The sequence below is a fragment of the Salvelinus namaycush genome, chromosome 30 (genome assembly GCF_016432855.1).
Source record: "Salvelinus namaycush isolate Seneca chromosome 30, SaNama_1.0, whole genome shotgun sequence".
NCBI lineage: Eukaryota > Metazoa > Chordata > Actinopteri > Salmoniformes > Salmonidae > Salvelinus > Salvelinus namaycush.
The window spans coordinates 17,088,323-17,115,243 of NC_052336.1; the positions used below are offsets into that span (position 1 = coordinate 17,088,323).

At 43.3% G+C, this 26,921-nt stretch overlaps 1 protein-coding gene across 1 annotated transcript in view; it reads right to left on the reverse strand.

Moving 5' to 3' along the window:
* Nucleotides 1–1,434: 1,434 nt before the first annotated feature.
* LOC120025291 (nuclear factor of activated T-cells 5-like) overlaps nucleotides 1,435–26,921 on the reverse strand; it is a 55,234-nt gene continuing 29,747 nt past the window's right edge. Inside the window, exons 2-14 of the mRNA XM_038969780.1 lie at nucleotides 24,938–25,066; nucleotides 11,137–11,797; nucleotides 9,768–9,957; nucleotides 8,677–8,867; nucleotides 8,317–8,489; nucleotides 7,043–7,177; nucleotides 6,865–6,917; nucleotides 6,082–6,214; nucleotides 5,391–5,459; nucleotides 5,140–5,243; nucleotides 3,033–5,004; nucleotides 2,631–2,887; nucleotides 1,435–2,423 (exon numbers count right to left, since the gene is read on the reverse strand). Coding sequence (XP_038825708.1) covers nucleotides 2,649–2,887; nucleotides 3,033–5,004; nucleotides 5,140–5,243; nucleotides 5,391–5,459; nucleotides 6,082–6,214; nucleotides 6,865–6,917; nucleotides 7,043–7,177; nucleotides 8,317–8,489; nucleotides 8,677–8,867; nucleotides 9,768–9,957; nucleotides 11,137–11,797; nucleotides 24,938–25,066 — 4,049 coding nt within the window. The 3' untranslated portion in view covers nucleotides 1,435–2,423; nucleotides 2,631–2,648. The remainder of the gene's footprint in view (nucleotides 2,424–2,630; nucleotides 2,888–3,032; nucleotides 5,005–5,139; nucleotides 5,244–5,390; nucleotides 5,460–6,081; nucleotides 6,215–6,864; nucleotides 6,918–7,042; nucleotides 7,178–8,316; nucleotides 8,490–8,676; nucleotides 8,868–9,767; nucleotides 9,958–11,136; nucleotides 11,798–24,937; nucleotides 25,067–26,921) is intronic.

Sequence of the window (26,921 nt, forward strand, 5' to 3'; positions counted from 1 at the left end):
GGTAATGATGTTAAGAACACACACTAACAGACAACAACAATAAGAGAGAAAGATGGAGGCACTCAACTAAGCTGTTCTTGTTGTCATCAGAGGCCAGCCCCTTGTTCATGCATATACTCAGATTCAGACTAAAAACAAGACACAATCTTACTGTTGGCTCCACTCCAGCCCAATACTCACATGTAAAGAATAAAAGCACAAACCAGTTTGGCAACAGTACAGGTGTGGGATCTTAATTTGAGCCAGTTTGCTACAGCAGAAAAATAATCCTGCAGCAAAAGGAAATGTGAATTGTTCTGTGGATTATAATTAATGGACATTTTTGTAGGGGTTGATACATTTTTCATTAGGGTAAATCAAGTCTGAAATTTCAAAGTCGAAAATACAAACTTTAGAAACCTTTTTAAAACTCAAATACACATGCCTCCCGAGAGGCACAGCATCACAGCGCTTGAGGTGTCACTACAGACCTGGGGTTGATCCCAGGCTGTGTTACAGCTGGCCACGACTGGGAGACCCATGATGCGGCGCACAATGTCCTTTTCCCATCGCGCTCTAGCGACGCCTTGTGGCGGGCCGGGCGCATGCACGCTGACTTTGGTCGCCAGCTGTCGCCAGTGTGTCCTCCGACACATTGGTGCGGCTGGCTTCCGGGTCAAGCGAGGAGTGTGTCAAGAAGCAGTGCGGCTTGGCAGGGTCAAGTGTGGGAGGACGCATGGCTCTCGACCGTCACCTCTCCCGAGTCCGTACAGGAGTTGCAGCGATGGTACAAGACCAACTACCAATTGGATATCACGAAATTGGGGGTAAAAAGTACAATATATATATATATATATATATATATATATATATATATATATATATATATATATATATAAAAATTATAAAATACAAATAATAACAAGAAAAACTAGAAGTTTGTATTTCTTGCGGTGCAGGAAAATGCTCAGCAACAAAAGAGTGATCAAATTAAGATCCTACATCTGTATATCACGCCTGACTAATAATCCAACTACAAACAACCATTCATGGTCAAGGCAAAACAAATAACTGCTCCAGTCACTTTCACCACTTTCTCCCTGTCAAAACATGGCTAGTCTCGAACGACAAATATGAACACACCAATCAATATGAGCCATAAAACTGGCCATTCATGAAGACGAAAAAGGAGGATGTGACTTGAGGCCTTGACTCAGGTCCTGGGGTGGCCCACTGTAGGCAAGAGAGTTGGTGTTTTACAGTAAGACAAACATATGGAAAACTCCTCTCTGATCTATAGATAAAAGTCTAGTTCGTGCGTGCCAGACATGAGCTAATACAAACATCTGCCATGGAGACATCACTACAAAACACATTATCTACACTTGCCATAGAATGATACAAATAACAATATACTCTTTAATTACATCAATCAGACAATCGTGCGCACTGGTATATGGTATGCATATATGGTTATGATTTATTCAAACTGTAGGCCTATTATTTAATTATGTAGACTGGAAATGAATGATTTAAAGGCTGGATTATTATTTTTCTCTTGATCCACATTGACCCTAATCTAGAGCATCTCTCGTACTACAGAGTCTAATCAGGGAAAGAAATCCATGGTGTAATACTCAAATACTTGGAGTTATTCTCAGGAATGGGAAGATGGCTGCCAATAAAATAAACTGATGTTTCATGAAAGGAGCAATAAAAACTAAAGCCATAACTCAACACACATGCATGAGTAATAAAGTAGTCGAGCTGTACATCCAGTAAACAGGAGAAGAGATAAATAGCTGACTAGTGAATGCATGGGCCAACTTAATGAGTAAATGGTCACAAAAGGAAAGCATCGTAAGGTGCTGAAAGAACTAATGTCAAAATATCTTACAAAGGTTTATTTTTCACGAATTGTATATTTTCTTTTGCTATTTCTTAAAAGACTTTTAATATCGTATAAAAAGGACAACAATGCGTTATAAACAATTGTGAGCCCACACTCTGGTCCTGGAGAATACAGAATGCTGTGCTAGCTTCCACCACCATCTTTATAAAACCACACCGCAAAGTGCTGTTCTGAGAACTGGTGAGTTAGCCAAACATTTCAAAGTGTCATGTTTCATTAACAGCTGGAGGCGACTAGCTGTGAGATACATTGACCACACTGCAGTTGTGGGGTGACTACAACCTATGTCCTATTTTGAGGTCCAGGTTTAGATGCAGTGGCGGACTGGTACCCCGCTCGGCGCCACTGTGGAGCATCTACACATGAAGACAGTCCTTGGAGAAGAAGGCCGCTGAGGCTTACATGTAACTTGGAGTTTGGACAGGAGCCCACTGTTGAATTTGTTTCCATTCTTCTGCCATCTGTAATGGGGGTCCACACTGGGTCTTCTGCTGTCTGTAATGGGGGTCCACACTGGGGGTCTTCGGGGCTCCTAAAGGGAGGGGAAATTACATGTTTAAAGACATAGGAGCATGTAAACAGTAGTCAGTGTTTAAAATTTGAACTAGAATTCAAAAATGGTTAATCCTGCTTTCTGAGATACCCTCAAAACGTTTAAACTGAACAACAAAAGTGCAACCGTTTTAAACACATTGGCAAACCAAACATTTAAAATGTTAATATAGAGATGAGCATTCACCTGAAACCTATAGCAGGCCTAGTAAGAGCGAGTGAGGTTGTTGCCCTGCTCCTGCAGGCTGACAAGCATGTCATCTATCTTCTCCATGTTCTGGGAGGCCGTCATGCTGTTCTGCATGCTCCCTGACTCAGACATGGACTGGTTGAGCAGCGACTGGATCTGGGCCTCGCTCTCTCTCTGGTTCTGACCAGACTGACTGATGGCAATGATCTGATCAGACAGAGTGGTTCCAGGAGAGTTTATCAGCTGGCCACACTCTGTAAGGGGAAGAAAGGGGTAGTCACTGACTACATGCCACATGAAATGTTAACGAAAACCAAACAATTGCATACTGTTTTCTGGAGCATATTAAAAAAGCTGACATTTGATAAAAGGACAGAAATCTTAATCATGAATCTTTACCGTTCTGAATCCCAAAGAGGAAGAGGCCTGGCTGCTGGGTCTCGCTGGGCTGGTTGAGGGTCCCACTGACTGCTGTCTGGAACAGAGACCCTGGCTGCTGCACGGGGGAGGAGGTGGTGGTCTGCAGGCCTGCCACCCCATTCTGGGTGCTGAAGATGCCTGTCTGCGGGAGCTCCTGGGCAGCCATGCAACCCTGCAGGGCAGCCATGTTGGATTGGGGCATGAAGAGGGAGACGGGCTGCTCTGGGTCGTTGTTGGAGCTGGTGATCAGCTGCATGGGCTGCTGCTCTTGGAACAGGCCCTGCTGGCGAGGCACTGAGGGGTTCCCCACCACCTGGCTCTGGTCCTGGAAGGCCATGGGCTCAGAGGATTCCTGCTGGCTAACCGTCACCATGCTGGCCTGAGAGAACAGCATGGAGGGGTTTTGGGGCTCCTGAGAGTTCAGGCTGCTGCTGCTCATGGGGGGCATCTGGCCCTGGCCACTGAACAGCAGACTGGGGGGCTGCTCTGGAGTGGAGAGGGGGTTGCTGCAGAACAGTAGGCTGGCCTGCTGCTGCTGGGTCTGAGAGAGAGTGTTTGCAGGTGGATGAGGGGAGATGTTCTGAAACATGGAGTTCTGCTGAGGTGGCTGAGGCTGGGGCTGAGGCTGGGAGGGCTGCTGCTGCTCCATGGGGGTCCCCTGCTGGATGGGGGGAAGCTGGGTCTGAGCCTGGAACACTGACTGGGGCTCAGTGGCAGAGGTCTGCAGGGCACTGAGGAAGGCCAGCTGCTGCTGGCTACCGCTAGCGGAGAGCTGCCCGGGCAGGGTACTCTGGGGGAGGAACAGGTTGGCGGCAGAGGGGGGCTGCTCTGGGGAAAGGCTGGTCCTACTCAACACTGTCAGTGTGTTCTGGAAGAGGGTTGCCTGGACCTGCTCCTGGGTGGTAGAGGCCTTCTGAGTGTGGAACAGCGCCCCCTGTGGGTCCTGTGCCTCAGCCAGGGGGCTGGGGTTATGGAAGAGGGGTGGAGAGGGATGAGAAGGGGTCTGATGGAGGAAGTTTGTCTGAATGGAGAGGAGCTCATTGGCTTGCTGAAAGAGTGCTGCTTGCTGCTGCTGTTTCTGTTGTTGTTGCTGCTGCTGCTGTTGTTGGGCCTGCTGAAAGAGGGAACCATGGTTCTGCACCATGCCCTGCTGGGAACCCTGCTGTTCAGTGTTCTCACCTCGAGAACTGCCCTGGAATATGCCACACTGCATGGGCATCTGTGACTGAAACAGCTGCTGCTGCAGGTTGTCCAACACTTGCTGTTGCTGGTGTTGAATTTGTTGCTGTTGAATTTGTTGCTGTTGAATTTGCTGTTGCTGTTGTTGCTGAATTTGTTGTTGTTGAATCTGTTGTTGTTGCTGTAGTTGCTGTTGCTGAATTTGTTGCTGCTGTTGTTGCTGAATTTGTTGCTGCTGTTGTTGCTGAATTTGTTGCTGCTGTTGTTGCTGAATTTGTTGCTGCTGTTGTTGCTGAATTTGTTGCTGCTGAATCTGTTGCTGTTGTCGCTGTTGATGCTGGCTGCAGTACCCTTTGGCCTGCAGTTGTCTCACTGCTTGTTCCAGTTGGGCCACCTCATCTGGGGGGAATATGGGCAGCTGGTGCTGCTGGGGGGCAGGTTGAGGGGCCTCCACTTGTTGACTGAGCCTCCCTACCGCCCCAGCGTTGTTGCCGGCCCTGTCCTGCCCCAGCCCCTCTCTGGGCTCCAGGAGAAACTGCTGAGGCCCAGGTTGGAGTAGAGAGTCTGCAGGCACGGGGAAGGAGTTGGTGGGAGCGATGTCCTGCTTCTGTATGGTGCTCAGGGCCTCTGCACTGTTGAAGACTGCTGTTTGGGATTCATCAGGGTCACTGGCAGGCTGCGGCAAGGAGTTGGAGAACGGGCTGTTGTTGGGGGGAAGGTTGGAACTCATGTCCAGCGTCTGCTGGGCCGAACACATGACATTGGGGGTCCGCTGAGAATACAAAAAACAGATTATACCTGCTAGTTTTTTGGGGAAAGATCGATATGGTTCATATGGATATGATTCTACTATTAAATGAGGCATTATCACAGCCAAGGCTGATGAATGCATTTGTGGAGCTTTTACCTTGAAAATGCCAGCAGAAGGGAGGTTGCTGGAGACCTCCATTGGAGTGACCTCTTCTCTCTTCACAAGAGGCAACATTATGGGCATCAAGGCACCATCAATTACTGTAGGGGCGTGAATGACAATGTTACAATTTTGTCATACTGAAAGCCAAGATACAGGAGTACATTGATACCCCCCCACACACACCAATGCATTACAAACAAGAACACACGACACAGCATGTACAGCATGGTAGAGATATACTATACCTTTCAACCGTTGATCAAAAGAGCAGGGCTTGCCTGGAGATGGAACTTCTTTCTTCACAGATATGTCCACTGAGACGTACACAGATAAGCAGGTTGAGTTATGGACATGCAAATCAGATGACCTTATTCTTCATACCCAGTCTCATTCTCCATCGTCTGCGTGTCAGGTTTTCATATACAAAAATATAATATGAAATGTTACTGTATAGAGTGAAAAACAACCAGGAATAAATCTGTACGACTTGACTGTTTTGTATAGGGCGCTGTCTAATCCGATATCATGTTTAGTACATTCTGTATATAGAAGGGTATTTTTTTTTTTAGATGGATCATCTACACTTCCATGTTTTGTTTCATTGTTTTAGTTCCTTTCTCTGTCACTTCCTGCTCGCTCATTGATAGTTCGTGCCACAGTGCCCAAAGGACATTTTAACGACTGGAAGTGATGTGAGAGAAAAAGGAGGAGACAAATACCCCCCTGTTCCCGAGTGGACATGGCTTCCTGTACCAAGGACTGAAATGGTCAATTTAGAGCAGGCTAGAGGATATATCCACCTAATCCAGTAGTGGTGGTAGAGTAATGGTTGTAATTTACACTGGCTGAAGACATGCTCTGAGGAAATTTTGTTTTGGTCCTAATGTGGCACAGAAGGTGTAAAAAAGAACATTTGTTCATGGACTTATCCCAGACCTGGTTCTGGAGTGTATGTAAAAGGCTGCACGTCGTGGGATCGGCCAGCATTGGTCACCACGTAGATCCCCACACACACTGCAGACGCGATGGCTGGGTTCTGGTAAGGAGGAACCTTCACAATCAAGTGATTCTGAGGGGAAACGCATAACAGACAAATCCACTTAGCTAACAGAAATGTACAGTAGCCCCAGTCTTATAATTACATACATCAAGTCATGTGACAAACGTGTCAACATCCCTTCAAAAACATGTGCAATCGCAAAATTACTTTGATTACATTATCAAGCGATGTCAGCACAATGTAGAGTTGAAAGAGAGACATAGCCACAACAGACATAATCCTGGCACAGACGATGAACTGGAGACTCCGTATGTCACCAACTAGTTCAAACACGCAACACCTTTCTAACTTTGCTGACTAGTAAAAGGTGTGGCGGTGATTTACATAGTTTGCCTGGTTACAAATTGTGAATAACATGTGAAAGACATCTAACACCTCAGGGCTCAGACAACTGACTGAGGCTTAGCTAACATAGCTCTGACCCTTTGGCTCCCAAGGGCAAAGGTTTATGCAGGACTGTTGAGACACACTTACCACCGTGGCTCACAGTAATTAGGTGACAAAACAATGAGGCCATTCACCTCCCTGAGTGAGTAGCCATTTAAGATGATTACATCTAAACCTACAAATCTCAAATGGCTGTCCTTATCTAATCACCCCGTTAAATCATTAGCATGAATCATCTAGGACCACAATAAGCAGAGAATAATCTTATTTACCTGGTGAAACAGCTCCATGTCAATTTCAGCCTCTGCCTTCCAAGACTTCTCATCTTAGGGGGAAAACAATGAACGGTTTCATTAGTATGGTAGGTCAAGGAATAAATATAAATGTTATTCATTATTCATATACTGTAAGTACATGGAATTCAGACAATAATTAGTTGTGTAGGCCTACCAGACACATTTTCCTGGAATATGACCTTGGTGTCCTTGAGGAAGTTCTTCCCAATGATGAAGACCTCCTCATCCCCCCTCGCTGAGCAACTATGGAGGGACTTCTTCAGAATCTCAGGCACCCCTGCAGGCTGGGCTGTAGACAGGACACAAACAGACCGTCAGGCTCTAAGTTCTGCTTGACCTAGCTTCTTTAACTAATATTCTGTCACGAGTACAGAACTGCTGGCCTTTTCAGAGGAACCAGGGGATGCCAACAGAAAAGCTTAAACCAATTGCTCAAGAGTACCTTGTGATTTCTTGGAAGGCACACGTGTAATCTTGTGAAATAGTAATTGTGCTTAATTGCTTTGCCAGGAACAATGTGAGCTGAGCTGGCGTTTAAAAAATGGGGTGCATGTGACTGTTATTTTACAGTATATGATCATTAACCAGACAGTAAAATGACTGGAATATAGGTAAACTTGACACTGTCTTTGCAGTCCCCCTTTCTCACAGGCAAATAGAAATGCCCAAGTTTCTACAAACAACAAGCTTAGACTCCTCCCACTCCTCCTCCCCAGTTTTCACAGACCTTCCTCACTCTCATCACCCCACTCCACAGCACAACACACACAGACAGACAGACGCCACTGGAGATTTATATTTTATATTTTCTGGCCAGATTTTCGCTTGGACGGATTGCACTCTGGCATTGTAAACAATAGAAGTCCACACCTCTTTCTTTCTCTCCCTCGTTTTTTTAGGAGAAGTTCTGCTTCTAAAACCACCGACAAATAGAATTTCTTATACCCCAGAGCAGTCTTTCCTGTTTTTGCCACTCACAGCCCCACCCTGTGCCCACAACGGGAGGAACACATGAAGCTGAAGAGAGTCTATAGACATGGTCTCTGAAAATGTACTTGAATTAGAAAATGATCTGCTAAGCATACATAACACATTAGAAATGGAACTTCTAGACTGAATCAACTCCTCAAAGTGTTCAAGTCTTTAGCTTGGAACTTAAAAACGAGATGAAAACAAACCTAAATTACAAATGCTCATAAGACTATCCAGTTGAATTTTGACAGTAACGGCTCCCAATGGAGACTTCATTATTGACATCCTTGTCCTGACCCAAGCTCCTCTTCAGTTTCCTCCTGTCCACCCAACCCCCTGAATGAACTTATTATCCCTCCCCCTAATCCCCTGGTGACGTGCGTCACCTCTCAGCTCAACAGAGTTCCTGAGAGAACTCCGGTGGGCAGATGCTACGAATAACCTAAAGCCACTCACTGCACAGGATGGGGGACGACGGTGTCTGTAACGTGAGCACCGAGCCGTCCGGCCTGGGGATGTTGACCCGAAACACCAGCCTGGCACGCGTGCTCTTCTTTTTGGAGCCGGCCACCCCGATACGAGCTTCCACATCAGCGTTACGCAGCTTTAGGATCCCCACGCAGTCCACCCTGCAGAGACACACACACACACATCACAGCTGTTAGACTGGAAGGCAGGCCTGCTGACCAAGGCCCCAGCTGCTATTGCTGCAACAGCCCCCAACACACTCCCATTGGAGGATGACTAAGAGGAGCAGTCTCCAGTATGTGTGATTTTACAGAATTGCAACAGCTATGACAATAAGCAGATACATACGCCAGGGTCATATTATTGCTGGGGTCTAGGGACACTTCAATGACAGTGGTGCCCTCGATGTCCACCTCCTTGCAGGCTGTGGTGTTGCGCCCTGTCACCCTGCAGGCCTGGTAGAACCCATGTGGCTTTACACGCCCAGCGTCATTACCCACAAACACCTGCAGCACCACTGCCTCATTCACACCCTCCAGCTGAGGACAAGAAGGAAACAAAGAACACTCAGATCATAAAATAACACAGCTGCTCCAAAGTCAACTCTACCTATTTTTGTAAGTCACTAGAGAATTGAGCGTTCAATGTATTGTGCAAGTGATAGTTTTCACAAGAGTCAAAAGGGTGCAGGTAAAATAACGTACAAAAGTGAATACGTGATAGACAGTGCCAGCTTTCTGCTTAGTAAGATGATAATTCCATATCTTATAGTATTCTATGATAACAGAACTGTCACTGCACAACTGCCTGTTTTGCGGTCTACTTTGAGAGTAAAACATTTGAAATATGCAATACATTGTGAATAGCATTGTTGACACAGAGATATGACAAAGAAATGCAAATAAAGTCACGATTTGCTGTTGTAATCACTTCAAGAGAATAATGATAGTTACCTCTTTTCTCGGTGGACAAGAAATGTTTTTATGTAGGTTATATAATATATTGCATTTAGCAGGCACATTTATCCAAAGCGACTTATTCATTCATGGGAATGTAACCCAATATCCTGGCGTTGCAAGAGCCATGCTCTACCACATGAGTGCTGCCTTCCAAGGTGTGTTGTAACAGCTAGCTATAAAACCTTATTTCATAAAAATAAAATACCGTGGGGTTGATACGTTGCATCACTTCTTATACAAGTTTCTACATAGTGATTCAGTGATTGTCACAGGCTGACTTGAGCATGTTAACCCAATGTAGAGGTGTTATGTAACAATGAGTATGGAGCAGGTTGATGGTGGCGTTTGATGAAGGACAGATAAAGGCATATTTCCAAAGGGGTAGAGTCAAAACAGTGACCCGTCTATGGGGCACTGACCGTCCACAAAAAGCCCTAGAGGCCCCAGCCCCCCTGGTCCTGTTGCTGGTTTAAGGCGTACCTTTAGGGTGGGGAAGCCCTGCTGAGTGCGGTCCTTCACTGACCCCCTGCTGCCCTCAGTCAGGTAGCGGGCTCTGTGCTGGGTCTCAGGCTGGACCAGGATCTTCAGCTCCTTGCCCTCACTCTTCTGAGGGAACTGGCTCGCTAGGGTCCCACCTTTCTGATGGGTTGTTTGGGGGCCATCTGCCGAACTGCAAGACAGACTGGTTAGGTACTGTGTAAGCCCAACAGCTCCTACACAACCTACATTGAAACATGCAACACTAGCATTGACTACAATACGCTTGCTTATATTTAATGCAGGGGACTGTTTCCTTTCACTCATTCACAGCACTGTCCCCTGCTAACCCTAACCCTGCCTGTGTCCTTGTAATCAATGGTGACTGAGGGCCGCACAACCTGGCGTTGGGTGACAGTGGCAGCAACCCTCACCCCCACTCCTCCTCTCCTCTCCACCTTGTGTTCATTTATGTAAGGGGAGGGAAGATCAGCTACACTGTTGGCACCAAGCTTCCTCTCAGTGGAAGAGAACTTGACAGGACTTGGAGACCGTCCGCTTACTATCAAAGTTCCAGCCAAGCTGTGACCCCACCAGCAAATATCTGTGTGTGTGTGAGAGAGAGAGTGTCAGCATGTGTGTATGGTGGAGCATAGGGGGTATTTGGAACTGGAGACTAGTGAGGGATCCCCAAATAGCTGCCATGGTTTCCCAGTGAACCTAGTGAGCAATGCAGAGTTTGGAGGCCCACTACTAAGCAGAGTCCATCAGAACCTCTTAGGGATCCAGACTTATCGGTATATTTAATCTGCTCTGCTTTCTCAACGCTTTTCAAAGAGGCTCAGCGTGATTCACCACGGCTGACCATTGTTTGTGCTGTGGTATCCTGCCACTCCCTAGCCTCTGATCTGCCAGCTCTTCTTCAAGCAAAGAGGAAAAAGTTCAGCCAGTGGTTTGGTACGATTTCCGCTTGTGGTATAGTGGTTTTACACCTCTAAACAATGGAAATAAGTATGGAGCAAATTTAGATAAACCTCTTCCAAATCAGGCAAGATATAGAATGAACAGTTCTGTTGAGATGTCCATTCAATAGTAGTTGTAAATGGCCACTGCTAATTTCAAGTCTATCAGTGTTTTTCAATTAATGAATCCCTTTCTCTGACATTTAACTTGTCTTAATGTATTTCTAAATGTATTTCCATTCTGTGCTCCAGACAAGATTCAAACTGAGAACTGAAACTTAACCAAAGTCCATAGAGCCATCTCAAAGATGTAAAAGAACAGGAAAGTTACCTCTGCAGACCAAAAGGAAGTAAATGATAGGTTTCCACATGGGCTAATTTCACTGTAAAAGAGGTCCAGGGGCACCCACCTTCCTTTGGTACAGGCCTTGCTGTCTGAGCCCAGCTGTGAGAGCACAAAGTGAGGCCCTTTGGCACTGTCTGCATCAAACACGTCCATGCTGGCCTCCTCGGCCGAGGCAGGCTTGGGCCCGGGTCGCTGGCGGGGGGTGCGCTTGCGAGACTTCCGGGGCACCTCTGTGTTGTCGTTGTAGGAGCTGGAGCTGACAATGCTGAAGTTGGAGGCGGAGTCATCCATCCAGATGCTGTTGCTCTGCTCAGAGTCCTGGAGCTGATCCTCCTGGCAAGACATGCGGCTGTCGTCAAACAGGTCCTCGGGCGGAGGCGAGATGTTCAGCACCGTCCGCCGCTTGGAGGGGGTCATCTGGTGGTGCTGCTGGGCCTCCTGGGATGCCCCCCCTCTTCCTCCTCCACCTAGGGATCCTGCCCCTCCTCCTTTCTCGCCGCCAGCCCTGCCGCCACCAGCACTCCCACTGTTGCCAGTCCCGCCCTCGGCGCCAAGCATCTCCGCCACCGCTCTGCTACTTACACCTTCGTCTGGAGCGGCGATGCCGGTGTGAGCAGAGGTCTGGTCGGTGGCTGAAGTAGTGGAGTGCATGGTGGAGCTGGAAGAGGTGGGAAAAGCACTGCGAGGGCCTCCCATGGTCATAGAAGAGGAGACGTTGGTGGCATCTACAGTGTATACAATTGGACAGTAAATAAAGGCATCCCAACCAGCATTGGCTAGCAGTCCCATTCAAGCAGCGAAATTTGTGCATGATTGTTTTCTCGTTTTTTTTGCTTTCTTTGATCATCCAATTATAATTTTCACTTTTCTTTTATTGCATCATGATGAGTGAGTGTGTCTATGTGTGAGTGTGTGTAGGTGAGTATGTGTGTATACGTGTTCTGACAATTTCTTAAAAAATAAAGTAGGAAAGAGTCCTATTACAGGACATGATGTAAATGAAAAGTCATGAATCTACTGACATGTATATCTAATTATCTGAAATTGATACTTTGAGAGTTTCTAATTCAATCTGCAAAAAATAGTTGCCCAGAATGTGCAGTAATCCAATTCTCTCACCATCTTTCAGTGACACTGGGACTTGATTTTGAATAGCATTTGCCATAAACAGAAATTAACTGGGAAATCTACATGTAGAGGGATGTTCAAATGAAATGAAGATTATCTGGTGTGTAAGATGATGCGTGCCAAATGGAGCTTTTTCTCATACAGGTTCAAACAATTTAGTTGGGACTGAGCGTAGCCACAGAGACAAGATAAACAAGCTTCTGACCTATGAAGCAGAGAACTGCAGACCATTTTATATGCAGACACTCCCTGCTTCAGAGGGAACTTCCTGGAATAAAAACGAGACAGCGAATGAGCAATAAGAGCTGAACATTCAAAATGTAATAAAAAATAAAAAAATACGTTGAACAAAACGTATTTGTGAAAATGGAACCGTCATTCAAGGGTCTCGTTCTATTCCTGCTCAATATATTTTTCTGAAAGTCCTCCTAAAACACCTTAGGAAACATTAGCGAGAGGTGAAAATGGCAGCAAATGTTGAGTACATTTCAAAAGCATTCCTAGTTATCAGGTCCTTAATGCAGGGTGCAGTATAGTGCAGCTTCAAGCAAGTGAAATGGCAGATGCTGCATGGTAGATTGTTTTCACAGAAGTGGAAGATGACAAACTGGATTGTTTGGCTAGTGTAGGGCTTGTCCCTGGCATAAAAGGGCAACCAAAACATGGAGTTGGAGAAAGCTTATGACACCCCCATGGTAAGAAATAAAGCATTACAAACACACAATACTTGACAGTATACTAGAGATGATATGATGGAAGAAATGGAAGCCTTGGTGGCCTAAGGGCTTAGCCCTAGGCTAAGGTCTGAGCATGGAGGGGAAATCCTGAAGACTGTTGCAGGAGAAGGGAGAGGAGTGAGAGGACAGGCAGACAAACTATCCTAATTTGTAAAACCTTTATCGATACTGTGAATTCAACATGTCTATAAAAACAAATAAAAAATAAAAAGCGGTGCAACTAGGTTACACTTCATTCAAAAAAGGTAGCTACAGTGCTTATAACTGAAAAATAAGATAGCTTTTTGTTGGTAATTGGAAGAATTCCAGATATCTATGACTCATTACAAGCCAATGTGGTGCATTGTCTATGAAGAAATTCCAGTCACTTTACATTCCACCCACACTCTCTCACTTCACCCATTCCAAATGCACTCATATGTAGGAACCATGCAACAATATGGAGCACAATTATGCTTTAATAGGTTTTTATTTTTCTCTAATTAATTTTAGTGGCTAAACTGATTGAACTTATTGTAGAGTTGCCATGATAAACAGAATAAATGTATAAAGCCATACATCCATTTACGCTCTGATGAACTAGAATGCTTTCAAAACATACAGCACATTGCTTGTTTAAACAAATCCATACAATCTAGCCAACAGACAAACAACTTCCACCTGATTGCAGATGGTAGGGAGCAGCTATTTTACCCAATAGATTATATTCTTTTATTCAAGAGACAGGAATCATTTTAGTTAGATTGGGATCCAGCAAGACAGCAATTTGTTCCCCATGGCAGCTGTAAGATTCCTTCCACAGACCCCACATGCAGATCCTAGGATGCAAAAGAACTAGTTCCATTTTCACAACCATGTAATTTCAAATGAAAATCAGTTTAAAAACAAGAATAAACAGAACAGAACAGTGGTTTTGAAATGCTGAAGGATTAGTTCATTACAAAATTATGTCAAGTAGAACATCTAAATATGATGCTTTCCTTTGAAACACATTTCATGATGTGCTGTTCATGCAGATTTTTGGAAGCGTAACAAACATGAGAAACATACAAGCCCTGCTAAGATTGGAACCACAGTGAATGATTTGCAGCCACTTTGAGCGCCCTCTCACCACACTTAAAAACACTCACAGAAACTGGAGAAACAAAGGCCTCAAAGAAACCCAGTCCAGTAAACCCCTCCAGCTATGTAAAGGTTCACAGCTCTTACTCTGCTCCCTCCTGACTTATTTATATGGCCTAAAAGCTTTCTGTAGACTACTGTACATTGGCAAATATGCCTGAGTAAATTGTCCCATCCGTGAGTTGTGTAAACATTTCAAACAACTGCCCTTTTATGTCCTGCTGTCTCTCCAGAGGGAGGTCATCCCTTTTTTTCTAATCTAAAAATGAGTTGCCCTGCTTTGAGTGTAATGAAACTAAAGACAACAACCGTGTAATAAACGTCAGGACAGCAAACGCTGCGGGAGAGAATGAAATCCCTCTGTTTTTGGCCTGTGCTGTGGAGCAGTAGAGCTGTTGGATAGAATCTCCCTCTCTCCCTCTACCACGCCCCCATTAGCCTTCTAGTTTAAACACGCAAGGCTGATTGTTTGTTTAAAATGTAGCCAGGTCTTAAAGAAGAGGAAACCCAGACACACATACAGGGAGGATGGAGGAGAGCACTGCTGCATCTCTTTATCCAGGGTATAAATAATTTAAAATCAGGAAGTCTGATTTATCACAGGAGAAAGGCACCTGGCCACAGAGAGAGGCATTTATCACAGACACCTTTTAAACCCTGTTGTTTAGCCTCTTTAAAGCCTAATGTGTCTTTGGTCATCATCATGTCAAGTTAAGACTATTTCTGGACTAAAAAGCACTTTCATTGGAGATTCTTTTTAATCCAGGAGTAGGCTTAATCTGGGTCCAGGAAACTGGCCCTCGTTAAGCATTGCCTGGTTTTAAACCTTTTGATCTTGACAAACTATTAAACCTGCAAACAGCACAGTACATCTGATAACCTTGAAATGCTGAGCGCCAGGTGCTAATGAAGATGTCCTGTTCAATAGGAGCCCATATAACCACCAAAATGGCTGACTCAGGATTCATTTTGAGTCATCACCTGCTCCGTTTGTGCATAATACCATGGCTAACGAAATTCATTGCAATTCAATATTCAAAGGGAGATGGAGGACAAAAAGGTTGAAGGCTTCATGTATAATTACTCTGAGGAGGTTTGGTACAAAGACATCCAGAGGAACAAAGTACAGATAGGTTGAAGCTAGAAAATGTCATACATAAAATGGTGTATATTATGAACACATTTTATATAGTGCCTTCAGAAAGTATTCACACGGTAGATTTTTTCCACATTTTGTTGTGTTACAGCCTGAATTTAAAATCGATTACCTGAGATTTGTCACTGACCTACACACGATACCCCACAAGGTCAAAGTGGAATTATTCTTTTCACATTTTTACAAATAAAAAAAAAATCCCTTGAGTCGATAAGTATTCAACCTCTGTTATGGCAAGCCTAAATAAGTTCAGAAGTAAAAATGTGCTTAACAAGTCACATAATAAGTTGCATGGACTCACTCTGTGTGCAATAATAGTGTTTAACATGATTTTTGAATATGTACCCCACATATACAATTATCTGTACGGTCACTCAGTCGAGCAGTGAATTTCAAACACAGATTCAACCATAAAGACCAGGGAGGTTTTCCAATGCTCGCAAAGAAGGGGAAAAAAGTATTTAAAAAAGCAGACATTGAATATCCCTTTGAGCATGGTGAAGTTATTAATTACACTTTGGATGGTGTTTCAATACACCCAGTCACCACAAAGTTACAGGTGCCCTTCCTAACTCAGTTGTCGGAGAGTAAGGAAACTGCTAAGGGATTTCACCATGAGGCCAATGGTGACATTTAAACAGTTAAAGAGTTTAATGGCTGTGATGGGCAAAATCTGAGGATGATCAACAACATTGTAGTTACGCCACAATTAGGGTTGCAAAGGGTCAGGTGAATTGATTTTATGACATACATGATTTTTTGTTAACTAGTAAATAGTAGCCTACAGAAAAGTGTGTTTAAATCATTTCTAACTTGTTAACAATTTTTGCTAGTTAGTTTTTGCTACCATGTGGGTTTTAGCTTACTTGAGCCTGCTAACTGAGGAGTGTTAATTCACCTGTTTCCATACACGTTTAATTTTAAAACATTTATCTTACAAAGGAGTTGTTTAATCTAACTGCTTAACTATTTATCTGTACATGGAATTGTATTTGGTTTTTTTACATTTTTTTTTCTAATCTTTACAGGAAAATGCCACGGGCACTATCTGATGTGTGGAGACATTTCACTGCAGCTAATGTAGAAGGAAAATCTGTGTACATTTGCAAATACTGAGTCAAATAATGTGTGAAGAATGCAACAGAGATGCAGAATCATCTGGCCAAGTGACTAAAGTTCCCTCAGCGCTCACAACAAGCAACCTCTGACAAAAGTCCCTCAACTTCTATTCGAGGTGAAAATGATGAATCAGACACCTTATCGATAGCAACAGCTTATGTTTTTTTGACTCAATGGAGGAAAGTAGTCAGAGAAATGCTGATTAATGTCTTGCTCGAGCTGTGTATGCAACTGGTTCACCTCTGATGTTCATAGGCAATGTGTATTGGAAGAGATTTCTGAATGTTCTACACCCAGCATACACCCCTCCAACCAGTCATGCTTTATCTACTCATTTGCTGGATGCAGAGTTCAACAAAGTTCAAGTGAAAGTCAAGCAAATCATAGAGAAAGCCGACTGTATTGCAATCTCTGATGGGTGGTCGATGTTTGCGGGCAAGGAATAATTAACTACATCATCTCCACCCCCAAGAGCACAGACACAAGGGACAACAGACACACCGGTCTCTACATTGCAGATGAGCTGAAGGCAGTCATCAATGACCTTGGACCACAGAAGGTATTTGCACTGGTGACAGACAATGCAGCATGAAGGCTGCTTGGTCTAAAGCGGAGGAGTCCTACCCTCACATTACACCCATTGGCTGTGCTGCTCATGCATTGAATCTGCTCCTCAAGGACATCATGGCACTGAAAACAATGGATACACTCTACAAGAGAGCCAAGGAAATGGTTAGGTATGTGAAGGGTCATCAAGTTATAGCAGCAATCTACCTCATCAAGCAAAGTGAGAAGAATAAGAGCACCACATTGAAGCTGCCCAGCAACACCCGTTGGGGTGGTGTTGTCATGTTTGACAGTCTCCTGGAGGGGAAGGAGTCTCTCCAAGAAATGGCCATTTCACAGTCTGCTGATATGGACAGCCCCATCAAGAGGATCCTCTTGGATGATGTATTTTGGGAGAGAGTGGTAAGCAGCCTGAAACCTATAGCAGTAGCCATTGCACGGATTGAGGGAGACAATGCCATTCTGTCTGATGTTCAGACTCTGCTTGCAGATGTAAGAGAAGAAATCCGTACTGCCCTGCCCACTTCACCGTTTCTCCAAGCAGAGGAAACTGCAGTTCTGAAATAGATCAAAAAGAGTGAAGACTTCTGCCTGAAGCCCATACACGCCGCAGTGTACATGTTGGACCCCAAGTATGCTAGCAAGAGCATCCTGTCTGGTGCAGAGATCAACAAGGCCTATGGTGTCATCACTACCGTGTCTTGCCACCTTGGCCTGGATGAGGGCAATGTTCTTGGGAGTCTGGCGAAGTACACTTCCAAGCAAGGGCTTTGGGATGGAGATGCAATATTGCAGTCGTGCCAACATATCTCATCAGCCACCTGGTGGAAGGGACTTTATGGATCTGAGACTCTTTCCTCTGTCCATCATCCCCCAAATCCCACCAACATCAGCCGCCTCAGAGCGCAACTGGTCCTTGTTTGGGAGCGCAACTGGTCCTTGTTTGGGAACACACACAGACCAAAGCAAGGGTTGAAAAATCGGTGGCCATCCGGGCAAATTTGAGACTTTTTGAGCCTGACATCGAGCCATCCTCAACAAGGTAGGAAAGTGACAGTGAAGATGATGCCTCAGAGTCTGATGTTCAAGAGGTGGACATTGAGGAGGTCCAGGGAGAAGACATGTAAGCTTGAGAGGAAGACAACCAAAGCTTTAGTTTCTAGACTATCATTTTACAGATGTATGTTGAAAGTTTTTGGGAGATGCAATGGATCATTGGGGATTGATCATTCAATATTCCCTTTCTTTTGTTGTTCAGTGAAATCATCCCATGTGAAGAGTCAACTCATTTAATTAAAGTAAAATTCCTAACTAAATCGTTTTTTTATATTTCCATTGGAATGATTTAATAATTTGCAATTATGTAGGCTTATGATAAGGTAAAATGTTTATGTTTCTGTCTCCATAATTATATGTTAAATATATCCAATGCAAAAAACATCTACATTTAAATGGTATTAATATTAATTTGCATATACTTCTGTTAATTCCAATATATTCCCATTAACCTCTCTGGGATATTCGGGACGGTAGCGTCCCACCTCGCCAACAGCCAGTGAAATTGCAGGGCGCCAAATTCAAAACAACAGAAATCCCATAATTAAAATTCCTCAAACATACAAGTATTTTACACCATTTTAAAGATAAACTAGTTGTAAATCCCGCCACAGTGTCCGATTTCAAAAAGGCTTTACGACAAAAGCACACCAAACGATTATGTTAGGTCAGCACCTAGTCACAGAAAAACACAGCCATTTTTCCAGCCAAAGAGAGGAGTCAAAAAAGCAGAAAGAGATAAAATTAATCACTAACCTTTGATTATCTTCATCAGATGACACTCATAGGACTTCATGTTACACAATACATGTATGTTTTGTTCGATAAAGTTCATATTTATATCCAAAAATCTCAGTTTACATTGGCGCATTATGTTCAGTAGTTCCAAAACATCCGGTGATTTTGCAGAGAGCCACATCAATTTACAGAAATACTCATAATAAACATTGCTAAAAGATACAAGTGTTAGATCCACTTCTCGTTAATGCAAGCGCTGTGTCAGATTTCAAAAAAAACTTTACGGAAAAAGCACACCATGCAATAATCTGAGTACGGCGCTCAGGCACAAAAACAAGCCATACAGATACCCGCCATGTTGTGGAGTCAACAGAAGTCAGAAATAGCATTATAAAAATTCACTTACCTTTGATGATCTTCATCAGAATGCACTCCCAGGAATCCCAGTTCCACAATAAATGTTTGTTTTGCTTGATAAAGTCCATCATTTATGTTCAAATACCTCCTTTTTGTTCGCACATTTAGTACACAAATCCAAACTCAGGAGGCGCGGGCAAGTCCAGGCGAAAGTTCAGACGAAAAGTAATATTACAGTTCGTAGAAACATGTCAAACAAAGTATAGAATCAATCTTTAGGATGTTTTTATCATACATCTTCAATAATGTTTCAACCGGAGAATTCCTTTGTCTGTAGAAATGCAATGGAACGCAGCTAACTCTCACGGGAGCGCGCGAGACTGAGCTCATGGCACTCTGCCAGACCCCTGACTCAAACAGCTCTCATTCCCCCCTCCTTCACAGTAGAAGCCTCAAACAAGGTTCTAAAGACTGTTTCCATCTAGTGGAAGCCTTAGGAAGTGCAATTCGACCCCATAGACACTGTATATTCGATAGACAATGACTTGAAAATCTACAAACCTCAGATTTCCCACTTCCTGGTTGGATTTTTTCTCAGGTTCTTGCCTGCCATATGAGTACTGTTATACTCACAGACATCATTCAAACAGTTTTAGAAACTTCAGAGTGTTTTCTATCCAAATCTACTAATTATATGCATATTCTAGCTTTTAGGCCTGAGTAGCAGGCAGTTTACTCTGGGCACCTTCTTATCCAAGCTACTCAATACTGCCCCCAGTCCCAAAAAAGTGAATTCCCATATATTCCCACGGAAAGTTTTCACCTCTGAACATTCCCCAAAATGTGCAACCCTAGCCACAATACTAACCTAATTGACAGAGAGAACAGAAGGAAGCCTGTACAGAATAAACATTTTCCAAAACATGCATCCTGTTTGCAACAAAAGTAATACTGCAAGAAAAGTGTCAAAGCAATTAACCTTTTGTCCTGAATACAAAGTGTTATGTTTCGGCCAAATCCAATACAACACATTACTGAGTACCACTCTCCATATTTTAGCACAGTGGTGGCTGCATCATGTTATGGGTATGCTTGTAATCATTAAGGACTGGGGGGGGTTTCAGGATAAAAAATATAATGGAATGGAGCTAAGCATAGGCAAAATCCTAGAGGAAAACCTGGTTCAGTCTGCTTTCCACCAGACACTTGGAGATTAATTCACATTTCAGCAAGACAATAACCTAAAACACAAAGCCAAATCTACACTGGAGTTGCTTAACAAGAAGACAGTGAATGTTCCCAAGTGGCAGAGTTTTTTCTAAAATCTATGGCAAGACCTGAAAATGGTTGTCTTGCAATGATCAACAACCAATTTGACAGTGCTTAAAAAAGATGATATAAAATAAATTATAATAATAAAACATTTGTCAAATGGTTGGACAATTCAGGTGTTGAAAGCTCCTAGAGACTTACCCAAAAAGACTCACAGCTTTAAATCGCTGCCAAAGGTGCTTCTACAAAGTTTTGACTCAGCGGTGTGAATACTTATGTAAATGAAATATTTCTGTATTTCATTTTCAATAAATTTTCAATAAATTTGCTAAAATGTTTAAATACATGTTTTCATTTTGTCAATATGTGGTATTGTGTGTAGATGGTTGAGAGAAAAAAAACGATTTAATACATTTTGATCTCAGGTTGTAACACAACAAAATGTGTAATAAGTCAAGGGGTATGAATACTTTCTGAAGGCACTGGAACTATTTGGTTTGGCCATAAAATGGTAGTACCAGAAGTATCATTCAATATATGTAGGCTATTCTTTCCACAAACCCTACCAATTTTCACTTAACAAAAATGCTCAAGGTGGCTGCAAATCACCATGCTCTTAAAACCAATGTGATTATTGCACAGCCCCTGCAGATGGAGGCAATAGGATTCAAGGTGTATTACAGCGTAGACTTAATACATTTTCAAATAAACATAGAACATTTGCTCTTATTGTAAACGCATTACCGAAGACCCATGCCTCCATCTCTGGGACCATTGCATGTTCCATCCTAGCCCAAGTTCTGCTTTTCTTTACCCTTAAACCCTTGAAGGAAACCTTTTTTTTTCAACGTCATATTCATCACCTCCAGCACCACCCCAACATCAACATATGTGAAAATGGTGAGTTTCTATGATTTGTAGTAAAAAAAGGAGGAAGATAAGTGTTTCCAATGACATCATCGTTGTGCATCGTGCAATTGACACATTTCGAGTAGACATTATCTACTAATTGGTTGATGTCATTGGAAAAACATATCTGGATATTTTTTACTACAAAACACAGAAATGCACCATTTTTGCATATGTTGATGTTGGGGAGGTGCTGGAGATAATGAATATGATGTAGATATATATTTTTTTATGTCCCTTTAACCCCACCCCCTTCTACACTGTGTTCCACTACCATTTAAATGCAGAATTAAAGAAACAAAACGTTGACATCAAAAACTCAGTTGCAATACAACACAAAAAACTGTAAATGCAATAAAATGAAAATAATAAGAAGTCTAAAAGTTTAGACGGACCTACTCAACACCCTGGGTGAATTTTGATGGGTTAAGAGCCCTTGGGACTAAATGTCTTCACTACTGACAGAAAGACAGTCACACAACCCACCACGACGCCTGTGGGGCCCAGCTAAAATGCAAGTTAAGTTCATTAATAGCAAAACAACTTGTATCCAATCAACAAAAAAGCAATTCACTTTGTGCATTTGCTGAATATTATTGAAACAAAGAAAGGAAGAACATTTCAAAGACTTTGTGGAGTATGTTCACTTGTCAATATATTGCTGAGGTGTGTGGATTCTGATATTGATCAGGTGCTGTTCAATGTACAGGCTGAGTGTCATTTTGGAGCTTGTAAAATAAAATGCATTTCCACTTTAAACTCATGCAGAAGCTAAGTTGGCACAAGAAAACTCGGACCCTTTAGCATGGGTGGGAAGCAGGAGAAGGAGTGGCTGGGATAGTAAGGTCTGAACTAAACAAACATTCCTAAAGATGAACTGAATGAAATTATGGGCAAAAGTAACATAAGGTCCTTTCCCTCTCTAATGGGTGTACACCTATAAAAAGACTCCCACTGCAATTACCTACTTAAAACGGAAAAACAGACTCTCTTGTGAAATGCACTACTTGAAATGACCTCCATTAAATGGCCTGGCATTAGTACTATATAGACTGACTGAAAGGCAAGGAAGAAGTTGACCTCAGACAACAAATAATTCATGCCCGTTTCAGACTTCTAGATGGAAATCAATAACATGTTACATCAATTAGAAAAAAAGGGAGAGCTAATCAGCAAAGTAAAAGCAATATGAATTTTCTACGGCAAGAGTTGACTAAAAACAGCCAACATTACTACATAACAGCTGAAGCCAACCTAGAGTGATGCTACATCTCCATTCAGCCATATCTCAAAGAAGAGTGGTCAGGGGAGGGGACACAAGTAATGAAGCCTTAAGGTTACAGGCAGGGGTGGCAGGACAGGGATAAGAACAGGGATCGGAACAGGAACAGGGGCATGGAAGTGTGCAGCCGTACAGAGCTAAACAGGAAGGACACTGGCATCAGGGATGTGGTGACAGCCAGGCCAAGCTATAAAAAGTAGCAGGGCAGGCAACGGATGGGTGATGGGAGTAGAGTAATATCAGAGCCAGCATGCACCCGCCTTGCAAAGTACAGTAAAAGCACAGAACAGCAAAGGTGTAAAAAGGACAGAGCAGAGATGCTTCAGCAGAGAGCTATATGGCTGGCAAATGGAGGAAGGCTGTGCAGGGATACGGAGAGGTAGAAACTACTTGAACAAAGAGCCAAAGCGACAGGCAAAATTGTCTGGTGTGACCAAAAAAAACTAACCTGAACTGCTGGACAGCCTAAAATTAAAGAGTTGTCCTCATTTGACAGAGAACTAATAGAAACCTACATTTTAAATGTCAAAGTATTTTTTCAATACTTGATTCCAAAGATTTGGGGTACAAAATAAAGCTCACAAAAAAAGTGAAAAGAAGAGATAGCCAGAAGAAGTAAGGCCAATTTGCAGTAAAACCTAGAGTCCCAAATTAAATTTCATGTAAACTGAAAAATACTTCACCTTCCTCCAGCTACAGCCAGTATGTCCCGCCTTGTCTGAGGGCTGCATTGGCTGCATTGAAGCACTGATGTCCGAAGGCAACAGACTTCTGGTTCTACTGAAACTCACTCTAAACCGGGGCACTTTGGTAAGGGGCAGAGTAAAAAGAGCTAAAGTGAAATGCATTTTGAACGTTCAGGTTGTGACAAATTTAACCAGAAAAAGGTGTTTTGTTTTATATTTTTTCTCTTCCTTTGAATATGATATTGGGTTAATTAACATTTAGGCCTACAGTTGCAAACACACTAGTTTCAGTGATTTTCTGGATTCCTTATGTGCAAGTACTGTAGTGTACTAGATGTACTATTTAGCCTTACACAGACTGATGTATGGTGTCAGAAGATACTTCTTAAAATAATGTTGTGGCAGTAACTGGTTAAGTAAAATAGCTGCAAAACACATAAGTAAACAGTTAGTGATATTTCTGGAATTTTGCAAATAGATATCACTGAATTACTTGACATTTTTGGATCTCAAACAATGCTTTTGTGAGCAGTACCGAAATGGTTTTGTACCCGGCTTCTGACTTGTGTCTTGTCCCAAAGAGAGATGGTTTGCATTTTTATAACTTTTATCTTCACAAATGTACAATAACAGACTGGGAGCCAATTGCTATTGTCAATTAATGGGGTACATTTTGCTTTTCATGATTTAGTGGACACCAAAAAGACAGACTGCCGTATTGAAGATCATTCAGACAGCCCAAGAAGATGGGGACTGTAGGTCTTGTGTGCCCCGAAAGAATCAGGGGTGTCCTCTAACGGCATGGAATGAAGAGGGTTTCCTTAGACTCCAACTGCAAGGCACAGTGTTCCCAGCAAGGACTGTAGGCATGACTTTGTTTTGGCATAACCCAACCACTGAAAACAGTGCAATCCTTATAGCCAATTGTTGAGCTAGGATCATGAAGTTGGATTTCTATGGAGAGCAAGAATGTTTGTGTGTTACAGCCCCTACGCCCTGATGGGAAAACCTTAAAAAATGTCTACCCTAAAGCACATTAAAAGAGGCCTTTCTAATCTGCTTGCAACCTGTAGGCCTGTGTCATAAAGAGATGTGTGGATCCTAAAGTCCCTGTATAGAATCATTGTGTCAGCACAAAACCAGGCAATGCTTTACTACAGCTCATTTTCAGTCTAGCCCTCTGATTGGGATTCTAAAAGGGGCTGCAGCTGGAGCTGATTACATCTGAGCTGTGAGGTTTATAGCAACCAGCAACAGATCATGATATAAAGGTGCTCATAGTTCTGCATGTCTGCAATAATTATCTCTGTGTAAAACCCAGGGGATAATGCACACCAAGAAAAAAAAAAAGGAACAGTTAATTCCCATCACTCACAGTTAGAACTGTTCACAGTCTTCAGAGACGTGAGTAAGTCCCCAGTGCCCAGGGATGGCTGGCTGGCATTGTGTGCAGTGTGTTTGCTGAGGGCCACAGGACGCCCATGGGAGAGGGCAATAAGGCCTCATAACTCCGGTCTTCAGCAGCTGCTCCTTGCCTATTGGCTGTACTCTCTACATGCAGGTGTAAGCCTACAGGTACAGACTGTGTGCTGCCTACCCCTAATGTAGTTGGAAGTGGTCTTGCAGGTAGCCTAAAGAAGGGTTGACTCCAGGAAACAGGATGGAACCATTACCAGCACTGCTCACTGTTACCATGGAGGCAGAAGAGAAGAGGGGGTAGAGGAGGAGGGGCTTACCTGAGTCAAGGGCAGCTGAGGGAGGAGGAACCGCCTCTCCACCGCTCTTCTGGCTCATGGCTGCTGCTGGGTTTTGCTGAGTGGAGGATGGCAGCTGCAGCTCTTTGGGGAGAAGGTCATACACTGATTCTGTGTAGAGAGAGAAGAGAAAAGAGAGAGCGGTGGTTCAGGAGGTGAGTCGAGTCCCACTTGAAAGGCTGTTCGTAATCTCACAGCATGAGAGCGCTTGCAAAGAAGTCAGCAGATTTACTGTACATTAAGCTTTTTCAGAATTCTAAAAGACAAGTTTAAATATAGCAAAGTCCTTTTCAAAATGTGAGTAAGATGGTCAATTTTCAAAATTGTAAAATGCAATTCTGTGACTTTTTTCCATTTCACTTATAGGCTATACTCATAGGCTCTCCTTATAGACATCAAGAAAACATTTCAAAGGGGGAAAAACAATAACCTTCGTACACATGGTACATCATGCCTTTGGCGGTTGACACTGACCCTGTACCAGGCCCAGAGCATTGTCCTGCCTGGCCAGCACTCTGGAAAATGACCTAGCAGTTTATAAATGTACTATAACAACAAGAGCATAGTGATAAATACAGCCCCAGTCCAGATTCCTGCCATGTCTCCACAGCCTGGCCTGCTGCCCGGGTGCCCGCACCACCTACCAACCCCCATCCCCACGTGTCTGTGCCAGGGGCCTTGGACGTCTCGCTCAGCCCCCTCCCTGAAAAATGGCAAGGAGCTATTTAGAGGAACAAGAGCACAATGCCCCCCGAGCCATGTTTAGTATGCTGATGAGCACCACACTGAAAACCAAAGGGGCTGAGGAGGACTGGAGGAAGGTGGGTGTGGAGGGAGGTGACTTCAAGCGCTACACTACTTGTGATGACGACCAGCACACCTTCCAACTCCCTCCATTCAATAGGACTATCTATGGTTCTGCAGAATGAGCCTCTTCACACTTACTAGACTTTTACTAATATAACGTTGGCTACACATATTACTCAAATGTAAACTTGCTTACTTTCTGTCTCAACTGTTACCTTCGGAGGTAGCGCATGACACGACAGTTGCCCCCCCCCCTTGAAGCAGGGCAGTGCGAACAGAATTGTCTCATTGAGCCAACACTCCTACAGTATAAATGGCCATACCAGAGCAATGTTTTGAAACAGCTGAAACGTATAGACATTTTCCTAATATTTGAGACTTGTTTTATTGAGTTTTTACCTGAAATTGCAGTAACAGCCTGCTACATTCTGAAAATGTCGCAGTAGGTGCCGGCTGCACTGAGCCATGTAAAACTATGGAAGCCCATCTCCACCACCTAAAACATGTCAAATGTTGATCATATAAATGTTTTATCTGTAACATTGTGTGGTGATTTCAGAGGTGGCACCACAGGTCCCAGAGTGGTGGTGGGTGGGGCAATTGTTTTCCTGGGGCCTAGAGCTTTTCCTGATCTGGTAGTAGCCTAACCTAACCAACTCCGGACCCTATTTGAAGCGTATGACATAGTAATAAATCACTGTAAAAAATCTAGTCATATGTAAAAAAAAAAAAAAAAAAAAAAAACTTTAAAAAAAACACTACAACCCTTCACACAGATTAAGAGACAACTGCGATTGGACAAAAACAAACAAGGCTGAGCTCGCTGTATGCAGGGTTGCTCATACAGCAAGTCATTACTATTGTGTTGATTGATTCATTCCAGTCAACAACTTTGGATTAAAAAGGACTAGGTAGCCTAGTTACCCGAAGTGTGACTATAAACCACATTTGATCACATTCACATTTTCTTAGAACACAAATAAATGGGCCCATTTTAGGCTATAAATTAGGAATGTGCATCTTTCCCTTTCGCAACGATTTAATGCGTATCTAGATACATGGGCTCCGATACAATACATGAACGATACGTTTTAGTTTGAAATGATTCTGGTTCAGTTTGAGTAGAGAACAAATTGATGCGTTGAGATGCAGTAACATT